The 14,546-nt window shown below is 36.2% G+C and overlaps 1 protein-coding gene across 1 annotated transcript; it reads left to right on the top strand.

Moving 5' to 3' along the window:
• The first annotated feature begins 8,156 nt into the window (after window positions 1-8,156).
• On the top strand, window positions 8,157-11,457 carry LOC118838110 (cytochrome c, testis-specific-like). Its single transcript, XM_036745321.1, has 2 exons — window positions 8,157-8,325; window positions 11,309-11,457. Exons 1-2 carry the CDS (start codon window positions 8,157-8,159, stop codon window positions 11,455-11,457), a joined length of 318 nt encoding a protein of 105 aa, XP_036601216.1.
• Window positions 11,458-14,546: the final 3,089 nt, after the last annotated feature.

The raw sequence follows: 14,546 nt of genomic DNA, 5'->3' as shown, positions 1-14,546 counted from the left end.
TAGCATCTGATTCATGGAGTTATGAGGATCAAATGTGTTAACATATGTAAAGCACTTTCCAAATCTTAAAATACTATGTAAATGTTAGCTATTATTATTTGGGCGTAGATTTGTGGGGAAAAAAGCATGACCAAGTATCTTCCAGGATCAAAAGGGCTAGAAGGGTTGAAATCTGCTTTGGGGAAATTATATGTTCAATCCTTCCAAATATGTACTTTTTGAAATCAAGAACACAACCCCATTTCAAAATTTTTACTGTTACATTCCATAAGACAGTATCCTGCACAGTACAGAAGAAATTAGCAACACATTCACCCAAAGATACAGGCTTTAAAAAATCCTTTTCTTTAGAAAACTTTCCTTGCTAGATATCTGTGTTGAGTGTAACGTCTTTTTTCTTTCAAATTTTAGTGAAGTGTTACTCCTTCACATAAACCTCTCCACTCAGTATCTGCCAGACATAGCTTGTACTTTCCCCCCTTTCTGATCTTCCTAGAACTTCCCCTTGTACCTTTCTTCCTAGCCAAATGCTATTCATGGTTCAAGATTCACACTTAAATCTTGCCCCCTTTCCTCCATGAACCTGTTTTCCAGGGCAATTATTCATTCAATAGAGATTATTCCCACTGAACTCATATTATTCCTTGTCTACACTACTATATTGTATTATCTCTTATAGTACTGCTTGGAATTTTAATTTATATTTTTAATTAATTTTTTCATATTTCTACACTTTGTCTCTTTAACTTCCAGGTTTTTTTGAGAGCAGGTCTTATGAATTGCACGTATTTGTATGCTCTGAATGTTAACTCCAGTACCAAAGCCCACTAGTATGGGACTCTACTTCTTATGGATGAAGATCAATGGCCCATGACTGTCTGAGGGGTGGGGTGGAGTTGTCAAGAAAAAAGAGCTCTTTGGGGTTTTTCACTTTTCTTTAACCTTTGGATCTTTAGAATTTCTACAGATTCTGCAGCCACTGATTTCCAGCTTTGAGAGAGAAGGCCAGTCCCACTTCAGTTTGCTGAAGGGAGAAGACTCCGGGAAGAAACTGGCATGAGAGGAGAGGAGCTGGGAGTCTCTCCCATGTCTCTATCCCTAGCTTGCCACACTAGAGACTTCAGGAAGTTTCCTCTTGGGTGAGATCTGGAGCTCTCTTTCTTGGTTAAGCTGAGTTATCTTGCTCCCAGTGGGAGAGCTCCTTCACTCTGTATTGTCTGGTAGATATTCTCCTATTTCTATCTTTCTCTGGTTTCTGTTTTGCTACTTATTTGTATAATGGATTTCTTGGATAATTGCTAGGTGTGTTCATTGTGGAACTGGTATTTGGTGGGAAAGAATAGAGCCTTGGGTATACAGCTTGGGGTCCTGCTTCTCCCTCAATAATGAAACAGTGATCAGAAGGTAGTTTGAATCTAAAAATCACATTTCCTAGACTAACAATATTTAAGGGAGCAGATAGATATAACTCTAGTTCAGTATCCCTTCTCTCTGAAGAGAGCAGAGTGGCTGGCTATTGCTCTCCACCTCCTGCTTCCCTTCCTAAAAGGAGCTAAAGTTGCCCTTGTAGAAAGGTGGGGGTAGAAGAGACTAGAGATGTCTATTCTGTCTCCTTTAGAGCCACACAGTGATACCCTCATGCTACATGAGCCTTTAACAACACTCTCTCCAAGTACAATGTCTTGTACACAGCAGGTATTGGTAAGTGTTTGTTGGCTGTATGGCATAGTGGAAAGAGTGCTAGATTTGTAGTTAAAGGACCTGGGTTCAAATTCTGACTCTGTCACTTTATGTGTGACCTTGGGTAAGTCACTTAATTTCTGTGAGTATTAGTTTTCTAACCTGTAAAATAAGAATATTAGATGTGACCAACCTGATCTCCTTCCTCTGGACAATCCCTAGTTTATCAGTGTCTTTCCTAAGACACATTTAGAATCAAACACAAAAGATCCAGATGTGGTCTCACCAGGGAACAGTACAGAAGGACTTTAATCTTCATAATCCTGAATGCCATGTCTTTCTTCATTTAGAAGGTCTCTAAATTTCCTTCCAGTTCTAATTCAATGATCCTATGATCCTGTTACTTAACTTCTCTAAGACTGTTTCCTTACCTATCACAAGATTCATCTAGAGTAAGCATTCTTAATTCAAATCAACCCAATAGGCAATTATTAAGTGCCAACAATGTGACAGGCACTGTGCCAATCACTGGGGATAGAAAGAAAGACAAAAACAGTCTCTGCCCTCAAGGATCATCCATCTAATGTGGGAGAAAATATGCAAATAACTATGTACAAACAATACAGACATATGTATGTATGTATAGATATATGTTATATATCTATGTCTATCTTTATAAGTGTTTGTGTGTGCACACATGTACATGTATTCTAGGAGTGAAGGACATCTAATGAAAATGAAAGTAGAGCATCTTTTTTCTGAGAATAGCAGAGAGGCCAGTGTCACTGCATCATAGAGTATGTACAGGGGAATGAATGGTAATAAAACTGGAAAGGTAGGAAGGGGCCAGGTTATGAAGGACTTTAAAAGCCAAACAGAAGATTTTATATTTGATCCTGAATGTAATAGGGAGAAAATGGAATGGGGGATAATACAGTCAGACCATGTTACAGAGCTTTAGGAAGATCACTTTGATAGTTAAGTGGAGGAGGGATTAGAGTGAGAAGATGCAGGGAGACCAACAAGCAGGCTACTGCAATAGTCCAGGTAAGAGGTGATGAGGGCCTGCCTGCTGAAGGGTGGTGGAGAGAAGGGGGTATATATAAGAGATATTAAACAGGTAGAATATGTAAAGGTAGAATTCTTAACTTCAAATCTATGGATAGATTTGAGGAGCTCTATGAATTTAGATGAGAAAAAAATTGCATCTTTATTTTCCACTAATCTTTGAAATTTAGCCTTTCCTTCAATTATTTAAGAACATCATTCTGAGAAGGGATCCATAAGTTTCACCAGACTGCCAAAGTGGTCCATGACACAAAAAGGCTAAGAACCCCTGTTCAAAAGGGCCTCTAAATTTCCTTTCGGCTTTAATTCAATTACTCCAAGGTTCATTAGATTATTTAGTTTCTCTGCACCTCATCTGTAAAATGAGGAGGCTAAATAACATCTAAGCTCTGTTCCAGCTCCAAGTTGATGATACTAATTTGATTTACAGGAGTAATAGATGCTGCTTGCATTAACAGAACTGTCCAGAATAATTGAAATAATCCCACTTTTTTCTTTTTTTTTTTTTGCTTTCTGGCCGGGCAATTGGGGTTAAGTGACTTGCCCAAGGTCACACAGCTAGTACATGTGTCAAGTGTCTGAGGTAGGATTCGAATCCAGGTCCTCCTGACTCCAGGGCCGGTGCTCTACTCACTGCACCACCTAGCTGGCCCGAAATAAACCCATTTCTGGTACGCTGAATGTGAACCTGTGTTCAGCTCTTTTACCTAATACCTTTCACAGACTGAGAGCTAGAAAAGAACCTCAAAAGTCACGTATCCTAACCCTCTCATTTTACAGATTAGGAAACCAAAACCCAGAGAAATGACAATTTATCTGTCTCTGTGACTTAGTTTCCTCACTCATCTGTAAAATAAAGAAGTTGGATCAGGTCGGTTTTAAATAGGTCTTCTAGCCTCAAATCTTGGCATTCCCTGAAACTCACCCATTCAAGTTTAGGGGATAAACAGCTTAGCGTGCGAGAGCCGAAGGCGGTGCTGCGACCACTGGAGTCAGAGGTACCTTGGACAGATCTATTCACTGCTCTGCGAAGAGGACCTCTACGGTTTTTTTTTTCTACTTCTAGATCTAGGATCCTATCACTCAGGGATTATCTTCGGCCGCTCGGAGTCCTCCTCCCATCCCAGGTCCGGTAGGAAAGTAACACGAGCTAGTGGGCTCGCGGAATGGAGAAGCCTCCATTCTGTTCACGTGGCCCCCGCTGCTCTGCGGCCGCTTGGAAGGTCTAGGCTGACCAAGCGGCTCACTCGCGGAGGCGAGACAGCCTGGGGACGCTGGCTCAGGCTTCTCTCAACCCCTGGGTGGCTGCTGCGCCGCGTCCGCCCTCTACCCGAAGGTCGAGGTTAAGATAGAGGCGGCGGGGGACCGAGAGTTTCCTCTGATAGTAGGTGAGGGACACGGCGAAGCGTCTGGCCAGGCTGGGAAGTCCGAGTTGGCTTGGGCTGATGGCCAACCCTTCGAAGGCCTGGAATGTACAAGGTGTCCTAAGATCCTGTATCTAGCGCTGGAAGGGACCTTAGAGAGCATTTAATTCAATCCCAAGAAACTGAGGCTCAGAGAGAAAAAGTGACTGGCTCAAGCTCACACAGGTGGCAGAGGCAACATTTGAACCTAAGTCCTCTGCCTCCAGCTCCAACAGTCTTTCCACTGCACTGCCTCACATGCCAGTTGGGAAGTTTCAAACCCAACTACCATTTTCTTTGTCTTTGCTTCTTCTCTTGACAGTACCATTTTTTCCTCTTTTTTTTTTCCTATAAAAAATTAAAGACGGTCTGGTACCATGAGTTGGCTTTGGTGTCACGAAGACCTGAATTTCTCCTTCCTCTGGTGCCTCATTGCTCTAGACTACTCTCTAAACACCATATAAGTTGCATAGAAAGTGCCCTTGCATTGGCAGAGCTAATTTCTTCACCTGAGAGTTTCCTATATCAATGAAATCATGGGTCTCTATTCCCAGCCCTCACCAATGAGCTACTACTTGTTAAAAAAAAAAAAAAAGACAAGATCAATCAACACAACAGCCAATCTGACAATCTCTTTCCCTGCTGGCAAAGTAGGCTTGTGTCCACCATCAGGTTCCCACCTTATTCCTAATCAAAAATCAGATATTACGGGCTTCATACTACACAGTATACTGAACCAATGTTGAGATTATGCTGCTTTGGAAAATTAGAAGAAACAAATTCTTTGGCCATTTGATATTTTAAATTAAAATTAAAATTGAATATTTTTGTTAAATTTAAATAGATATAAGAATAAATATTAAATGTTAAATATAACAAAATAGTAACAAAGTTGCTTTTTTGTTTGCTTTTTTGTTTCCTTATATGTATGAATATACATTCTCTATTAAGACAGTTTTGTGAGTTTCAGTGTTCACCTGTTTGAGAAGTACCAAAGAGAATTCCTGCTGGATCCTGTAGCAAAAGTGGCAGCAGTTTGCACTGTCATTTGAAGAATGGTGAGTTGTGACACAGTGGAAATTGTGTATATTTTTGGGGACTTCCAGATGTAATTAGCAGCATATCAATTAACATCCCCCCCTTTTAAAATTATCTAACTGCAAGCATTATAAATGCCACCAAGGATCCAAAAATTTCAGCATGGCCAATTCTGCCCTTTACATTGTCACTGGAAGTAGGGATTATGCAGTTAGTACTTAAATTGCCAGCTTAATCGTTTTATGAGAATAATAGTAGTAAGACTGGATTCATTTTGATAATAATAATAACTTGTTTATTACTGGGGTCATCTAAATAAATCAATAGCACCCAATTCAAAAGAAAAGTACAAATGTTAATCAAATTTTTTCAAGAAAAAAAATTTCCTCTTGGCAAAAATAGGGGTCAGTTCTTTGCTTTATAAGAACTTTTAGTCATAAAAATTATTGGATTAAATTCTTCACAGAGGCCTCTGAGCACATAGAACTGGTTCATGCCTTTTAGAAGACAGCAGTGGCTTAAAGAAAGAAGTCCTGGATCTGGGTGGGGTCAGAAGATTTGGATTTGAATCCTGTCTCTGCCATTTATTTGTGTGATTTTTGTTTACTTTGGTCAGTGGGAGGGGAGAAGCAAGCTTGGCCTACTTTCTTTAACCATAAGATGAGAGGGTTGAACTACATAATTTCCGAAGTCCCTTTAAAAGTCCTAAAGTATTATAATCTTAGAATGCTAACTGAAATTATTGAAATTGTTAAGAGTTGGTACAAAACTTTAAGGAATTTGGAAAGATTTAGTAAATCTAGACATGACAGTATAGTAAAGTACAAACCTTTATCTTAATAGATGCATTAATGATAATTGAAACTATACTGCATTCTGTTTTTGACTAGAATATACTTTTCTAATAACTTATGTAGATAAATACATTGTTTTGTTAGGATGGAATAACTTACATTTCTTTCTTTTTAATAAAATGTAAATAGTATTTTATTTTTCCAATTACATATAAAGACAATTTTCAACATTCATTTCCTATAAAATTTTGAGTTCCAAATTTTTTCCCTCCCTCTCTCCCCTCTCATCTCCCCAAGCCAGCAAGCAATTTGATATACATGTGCAAGTTATACATGTGCAAGTATGTAAAATATATTTCCATATTAGCCACATTGTGAAAGAAGAAACAGAACAAAAGGAGAAAACTACACCAAACAAATAAAAAAACAAACAAACCCCGAAGAAAGTGAAAATAGTGTGCTTTGATCTGTATTCAGACTCCATCAGTTCTTTCTCTGGATGTGGATGGCATTTTCCATTATGAGGCTTTTGGGATTGTCTTGGATAACTGTATTGCTGAGAAAAGCTAAGTCAATCAGAGTTGATCATCATCATACAATGTTGCTGTTAACTGTCTTACATTTATTTCTATAGCACTTGGAAGTTTATATTTTATACTTGGAATGCAGCCACATAATTAGAAAATAAAATATTTCTGCATTTCAGTAATATAAAATTATATATTTAGTTTATTACTTTCCAGGTACTCGAAAGGCTCATTAGTAAGAAACAAGTAGCAGCAACATCATGGCCATCAATCAACAACATTATCTTTTCACTGTTGAAATCACTATAATTTTTGCATAATTTGAATAGAGGAGACAAGCAATTTATATGATATAATAGAGCTTATGGCAACTTGACCAAAATAAATGTCTTAGGCAAACTTTATTTGGTATCGATATCTATCTATATATATATATATAAATATGTTCACAGAAGCAAATTTTTAATTTGTAAAATTATATGTTTAGGGCTTTATACCATTGTAAAGGTTCTAATAGCACTATCCGAATCTAAATCATTTCTTTGTATTTTATTTTTATTTCTATGTTAAGTAATACTCATTTTTGTTGATGAATACATATCTCATTTAGTTCAATATCATTGGCATCTAATCTGGCAGCTTTATTCAGAGATAAAATTGCAAAGGAAATGTGAAATAATGTGTACAACTTGCTTAAGGGGTTCATTAATTTTATAAAATTTATTGTCCTGATTTCCAAATTAACAGTATTGTGGGCATTATAAAGTGTCTACGAGTATGGTGTTTAAGTGCTCCTCAAATTCTTTTAGCTTCTTAGTTTTAAATAATTGAATGAAAATAGAAAATTCTGAAGTTGGAAAATTTATGATCTATTAAATAGGCTACTTGCTTGAGAAAATATGTTTTAGTTTGTTTTATTTTTCTACATCCAATTTTAGAATTAAAAAAGGAGAATGTATGTGGCTGTTATTCATGTGAATACTGAAACAACATCTTGTTTGCCTCTAGAGCACTTATTGCAAGTTTTAAGATCAGAAGGCACTGAAAGTACTTACATGCAAATAAGTCTAATAACTGAAGTTTGTCAATTTTTCTAGAATGGAATTTTAAATATTTGTATGCTTTATGAATAGTTTTTTTGTGAGGACTTGTGATTTCATCTGCATAGGGAGCTCCTGGTGAAGAACTTCCTCTAACAATACAGACTGCTATCTTCATTGCAACTTAGAGTCCTAGAGACTTGTCTGGGGACACTGAGAATCTTTCACTTGTTCTGGGTCCCACAAACTATGGGTCAGAAGCAAGACACAAGAGTATGAAGAGTCATACTCTTCTTTAAGTTAAAAGTTTTGTTTGGAAATAAGAACTATGTATTGATTTAGTAGTAACAGTAATAAAATTGTCGTTTAGAATTGGAAAAAAAAACCAACTCAGCACTAATATTAGTGAGAAAAGGATACACTTTCCTTCTTTTCCTACTTTTTCACTTTCTCCTTGACCTTGCTTGACTTTTCCTTCATTTTTTTCCTCATTAGTCATGACTAGATTTGCATATTTTCTCAGATTTGTAAATGAGTTTTCCAGTGTCTTCTAGAATGTGCTTTTCTTTTTAGTCTGTGGCTTAATCTTTTTCATTTCAGAACAAAATGGGAGATGTTGAGGCAGGCAGGAAAATCTTTGTTCAAAAATGTGCTCAGTGTCACACAGTGGAAAAGGGTGGAAAACATAAGACTGGCCCGAATCTCTGGGGTCTGATGGGTCGAAAAACGGGACAAGCACCTGGATATTCTTATTCTGAAGCAAACAAAAATAGAGGTAAAAACTAAGAAGTGACAAGAAACCCAAGTATTTTGAAGTGATAAGAAGAGCATGATTTGATTTCTTTCTCTCTTTTCAATTTGGTTACACATAGCAGGTACTCAATAAATATTTGTTAAAGGAATTAAAAATGGATTCTAAAATAATCAATATTGATTTACTGTATGGAATAGACAGATCAGAACAACATTTCATTGCTCAGATAAAAGGAATTAATTATGTCAAGCAAAATAGTGATGTTTGTCTAGATGCCACATAGATACCTTATTTAATGCACGCTATTCTTGGAAAAAGCATGTAAGTTGATTTTTTTACAAGTCAATTAATTTTAAATGTACTGAGGAAGTTATATTCAAAGCAGAGATTCTTAACCTGGGGTTTGTGAACTTTTTTCTTTTTTTAAAATAGTTTTTTATACCTGCAATTCAATATGTTTGTTTTCCTTTGTATCTCATGTATTTTATGCATTTCAAAACATTATTCTGAGAAGGGGTCCCTAAGCTTCACCAGGCTGCCAAGGGGTCTATGACACAAAAAAGGCTAAGAACCTTAAATTTAAAGGAATGCTATGGTAAATGTTTTTGTGAATTAAATGTTATTGTGTAGTCATTTTCAATTGTGTCCAACTCTTTGTGACCCCTTTTGCAGTTTTCTTGGCAAAGACATTAGTGTGCTTTGCCATTTCATGTTCCTGCTCATTTTACAGACGAGGAAATGGAGGCAAACAGGGTTAAGTGACTTGCCCAGAGTCACACAGTTAGTAATTGCCTGAGACTGGATTTACTTTAGTTCTGAATATAGAACATTATTATATATGACTGTTATGTGTTCTTTTCAAGTGGCTCAGTTAGCTTATTGAATATCTCAAGATGTTTATATGATGTAGAACATAGTGCATTTTATTTTGGGGGTCATTAGGAATTCTTTAGTCCATGCTATGGTAGAGGGGGCTTAAAATTACATTGCCTTTTCTATGCATTTCTTTTAGTTACTCAAATTTCCTTTGCCTACTCCCTCAGTAAGGAATAAATAATTATAGACTTTTTAACCATAAACATTCACAGCATTTATCTGGTATGGTTGGGGAAAAGGGGCCTTCAGGCTAAATATTCTAGTTATTGGAACATACTAGGGGTACCCAAACTTTCTGCAAAGCCTTGAGATCACTAGGTGGGATGCAGACAGTGAATTTCCTGAGCAGTGTAGGAAAAGGATAGAATGAATGCAGTAGGAACATTGCTAACCATACTCTTGCCTCATTGGGAATCCCAGCCAACCTCTGGAGACAGTGGCATGACAGTAGCATACAGGTAGCAGATTTAGAAGGCTTTAGGATCTATGTGTGGATAGAGAATATTGGAAGAGAAAGAACACTAGACTTGGAGTTGTAAGTTCTGACTTTGAGTTCTAGCCCAGATGTTTATATACTGTGTGATAACAGGCAAATTACTTTGATCTGAGTCTCAATTTCCCCATTTGCAAATGGAGATAAAACCTCACCTATTTCATAGGGGAAGTTGTGAGAAAAGTATTTTTTAAACTTCAAACTGTTTTAAAAATGTGAGCTATTGTTTATTATTGAGAATATCTACTAATGTGGATTACCAGTTTAAAAATATTAGGATGTCATAAACTATACAACTCTAATACTGAGAGAATATAATTTCATTTTATTTGGTAATTCAGAAGGTGTGTAAGCATTAATGAGTCTTGAAGTCATAACTCTAGACTTTAGTATTAATGATAGGTTGACATTCAAGTGAATAAAAATTTCTAGTTGATAAAATCAATCTACACTTATTAAGTGTATGCTTTGTAAAAGGCACTGGAAGACCAAAAAAAGCAAACATAGCTCCAGCTCTCAAAGAGCTTACATGCTAAAGAGAGACACAACATATGACATATAAACAACATATATCAGAACACATAAGATAAATACAAAGTAGATGAGGGTAATCTTAGAGGGGATGGTACTAGATTTTCCAAAAATACTTTCCATTTTTAATCTCATAAAACTATAGCAATTTCAATCAAATTTTGATTGTCCAGCTTTTGAATTATTCATAACCTGGTTTGATTTTTTATTTTTGCCAATATTTTGAGTGTCCCTCAGGAGGGTGAATTAAAAGAGAGAGAGAAATAGTAATAACTTTAAATCAGCTCAACTTAGAGTTATTAAAGGTATTATAAAGTTTTGGAGAAAGAAATTGAAATTAGAGACCAAAATTTCTTAGCGATGTGTATTAGAGATCACCATAAATAAAGCATAACATAAAGTGTTATTATTGAGTCAAATATTTAAAATATTAAAACATTTTCTGATACTGTAGTGCTTATAGACAGGCTCAGGCTTATGCATCTAGGTATTAGCCAGTTGTCTTTGTGACTTCCCTTAAGAGACAGTATACTGCTCCCTGAACAAAAAAAAAAAATGTTCTGTAGTTGGCCTGCCATATCATCTAAAATTCCTAGCCTTCATGGTGATCCTGGAAAAATCTTAACAATATTTTAAAAATGTATCAAGGACTTTATATTATTTAAGGATGTAAGACTTTCTTGTAAATATTTTAGTTAGCAATTGCCTTTCTATTTTCTACCCAGTGTCACATCTATCATGTCGTGCCTTGTCATGGTCTTAAGGGACTAGGGCACCCAATGCTATAAATTTGGCTGAAAGGAAGACATCAGGAATGTGGGATGCTGCTTGAGATCAATAGGTCCAGGCAAATTACCTGGTAGCCAGAGCTCCTGTGGCAGTCAAGGATCACTAGAATGCTGAGTTACTTTTAGGGGAAGCTCGTGATGGCATGACCAAAGATAAATTTCCCCTACATTTTTTTGTCTTTGATTGATCCTGTTTATAAGTATTCTCAATGTCAGTCTTAATTTTGAATTCATGATTAGGTGCTTATTCATGTATTTGTAACATGTTAGATAGTAAGTGGAGAACAACATATAAAATTTATTTTCAACTCCCTAGGTATTACCTGGAATGAAACTAGTTTAATGGAATATTTGGAGAACCCTAAAAAATATATCCCTGGGACGAAAATGATTTTTGCTGGCCTACGAAAGAAGAGTGAGAGAGAAGCCCTTGTTGCATATTTGAAAAAAGCAACATCCAAATGACATGTTATTGTAGCTATTAAAATACCAATTATAAGACTAATTTTTCAATTTTCAAATATTTTTTGTTTTGAAAAGTCACATTTTCAGTAATGTATCTTCTGTTCACCCTATACTATTTAACAATTTCAAATAAAGGTTTACCTTTGTCAGTGTTTATAATCTATTGAACAACAACCCCTCAGCATTTGATTTTATCTTTTTTTTTTCATCCCTGTAGGGGTATAAGGGAAATCCGAACATTTCTTTATTGAGCTAATTGTCCAAAATATCACATGACCTTAGCAGTAGCACTATGATGGATGCAGCTTATATACATATATTTCTCTAAAATTTAAACGTAAATACAGTGGGGAAAAGTATTAATTTTCAAAAAACTATGTTTGCTATGCAGAATTTTTATTTGTTTCATAACATAATACAATAACCATGAGATCCAGCATTCAATCCATGAGATCCAGAGTGAATTGGGTTTAAGGCTTGGTCTTTGAAAAAGAAATCTAGCCAGTAAACCCCAAGTTAACTAGGCAGCTTTTGACCGTCAAAATTTATCTTCCTTTGGGCAGAGCACCCTCAGGTAAGGGGAGAAGAGAGGATAGGAGAGGAGAAGAGAGGATAAGTTGAGTTACCTAACTGGAATTGGCCAGCTGGGTCTCCATTCAGGCAGCTTAGACTATTCACAGGTTGTGGTTTGTCCTTCATTCTTTTTATTTTTTATTTTTATTTTTTTTGCTTTTTGACAGGGCAATTGGGGTTAAGTGACTTGCCCAAGGTCACACAGCTAGTACATGTGTCAAGTGTCTGAGGCCAGATTTGAACTCGGGTCCTCCTGACTCTAGGGCCGGTGCTCTACTGACTGCACCACCTAGCTGCCCCTTGTCCTTCATTCTTGAAGAAGACCATGACATCAGGGAGATGACGATGTGACTTGCAATTGACTGATTTGAGTGAGGATAGGTTGTGCAAAGTTACCAACCTCATTTTCTCCTCCAGAGCCATCTGGGTCCAGTGGCCAGATATCCTTAAAAACAAAATGAAGGGTAAATGTCTGTTCTATACTTGAAAATCTTTGTGAGAAGATACAAAAATTATTTATCTTGTCTGATATAAAATGAAACTTGGGAAGACAGAAAGCGTTCCTCGGATATTATATATATGTTCTTCTCCCACTTCTTGTTCTCCCCCTGCCACCCCACTGGTGTATGCCTGGACTGGAAGGCCCAATTCAGAATGTTACTTTTTTATTAATTCTTCACTGAATACTCCAGGTGAAAAAGATAATTCCTTCCTCAAATTCCTCATTCTATTTTTCCATATTTTTCCTTCGTACTTATCCCATTCTCCTTTGTGTCACAGGGGGTCCCTATTATCATCATCCTTAATGCATTATATGCTTTGCAAAGGCAGGATCTGTACTATATCTATGTTTCAATCTATTTTTTTCTGTCTCCAGCACAAAGTACATAGTAACTGCTTAGTAAATGTGCATTGACCTTGTTTTTGACATCTCTAAACAAAGTACATTATACATACATAGATGAAACTGATTGTACTTTATAAATACAACTAATAAATTTGCTAATGACTGAAAAAAAGTGTGTTGTGCATACTTTTTTTTCTGGAGAGCCAACTGATAACATTTACCAGTACCATTCTAGACAGGGATGAATGGCATGAGCCCAAAATACAGAAGAAAAGAAGAGTAAGATAAATGTAGGGCATGGAGAGTATCATTGCCTAGAATGTACAATGCATTAAAAATAAATATATAATAAGACTGTGCCAAGAAACTGGAGTTTTATTTTACTGGGCCTTGAATGCCAAGGTCAGGAATTTAATTTCGTATTCAGTGATATGACATATGTATAATTATATATGATTATTAGCAATAATATATTTTTCATTTTATTTTTAATTAAGAGTAATTGAAAAGTTTGTGTAGAAAAGGTGCATAACTATAGTAATAATTTATGAAGATTACTTGGGAAGTGGTGTGGAGGCTAGACAGCATAAGGAAAAAAGATGAGTTGCTAACAAGTATTGATTGAGCTCTTCTTTTAAAAAGCTATCTGCAAGCATACATGCTTTGCAAACTCATGATCATTATATTTCACAGGATACAAGAATGACTATAATAAACTAAGAAATAAATCACTACATGCTAGGAAGGACCTTGATAAAGAAATGAAGACAAGCAACCAGGAAGGGGACAACACTGGGGGTGTGTTTTTCATTTGAAGAAGCAGAGGATATTTAGCCTATGGGGAGAAAAAGTTACATCATGAATGAGGGATTAGACTTTCTGTTTGGCTCCAGAGGGCAGAAGTAAGAAAAGCGTTGTAGTCAAAGAGGAGAAGACTTAGACCTGATGTCAGGAAAACCATACCTTACCAAGAATGTCAGTTGATCAAAAAAATATAAATATGCACTAAAGTAATAAATTTCTAATTTTTAGGTACTCTCTATCTTCTGCCTTGGCCACAGTTTCTGTAATGGTAGCACACCATTCCTGCTGTAGTGAACCATTATGGAAAGACACAACACACTTTTAAACTTAATCTTCATCATCAACATTTTCTGCATCACTTTCTTAAAGCATATACAATTGGCAAAACAATATCCAGCCCTGATTTGTAGCACTTTCTGATTCCTGAGGTTTTATAAATGCATACACTGAAATTTTAACAATTGGCTTTTCTGAGCTGGTTCAGTAGGTACACTTTCATATGATATCCCTTAGAAAAAGTCTTCAAAGCCTTAGAATCAATCACTTCCTGAGACTTTATAGAGCATTTTAGACATTAGGTGTCGAACCAATCTCTAGCTGAACTGAACTCAAACCAATTTCAAGTAAATGTGTGTCAAACTACTCTACTCTGGCACAATCAGGTAAGGCGGCAGAGAGGATGGTGCCAAATGAAATAGTGTTTCTTGCAGATCAGTACTGAGGTATCTTGGTGATGAAGTGTTTCTTGACATAACCCATGTTCTAGCTTTCTTATAGACCATTCAGATGTTATCTACTGAATTCTTTCTTGAACCTTTCACACAGAAGAAATGTGGCAAAAATATAAAGAAAATTATGGGCGTTA

Source organism: Trichosurus vulpecula, chromosome 2, assembly GCF_011100635.1.
Source record: "Trichosurus vulpecula isolate mTriVul1 chromosome 2, mTriVul1.pri, whole genome shotgun sequence".
NCBI classification, from domain to species: Eukaryota; Metazoa; Chordata; class Mammalia; order Diprotodontia; family Phalangeridae; genus Trichosurus; species Trichosurus vulpecula.
This window is presented reverse-complemented; position numbering and strand designations above follow the sequence as displayed.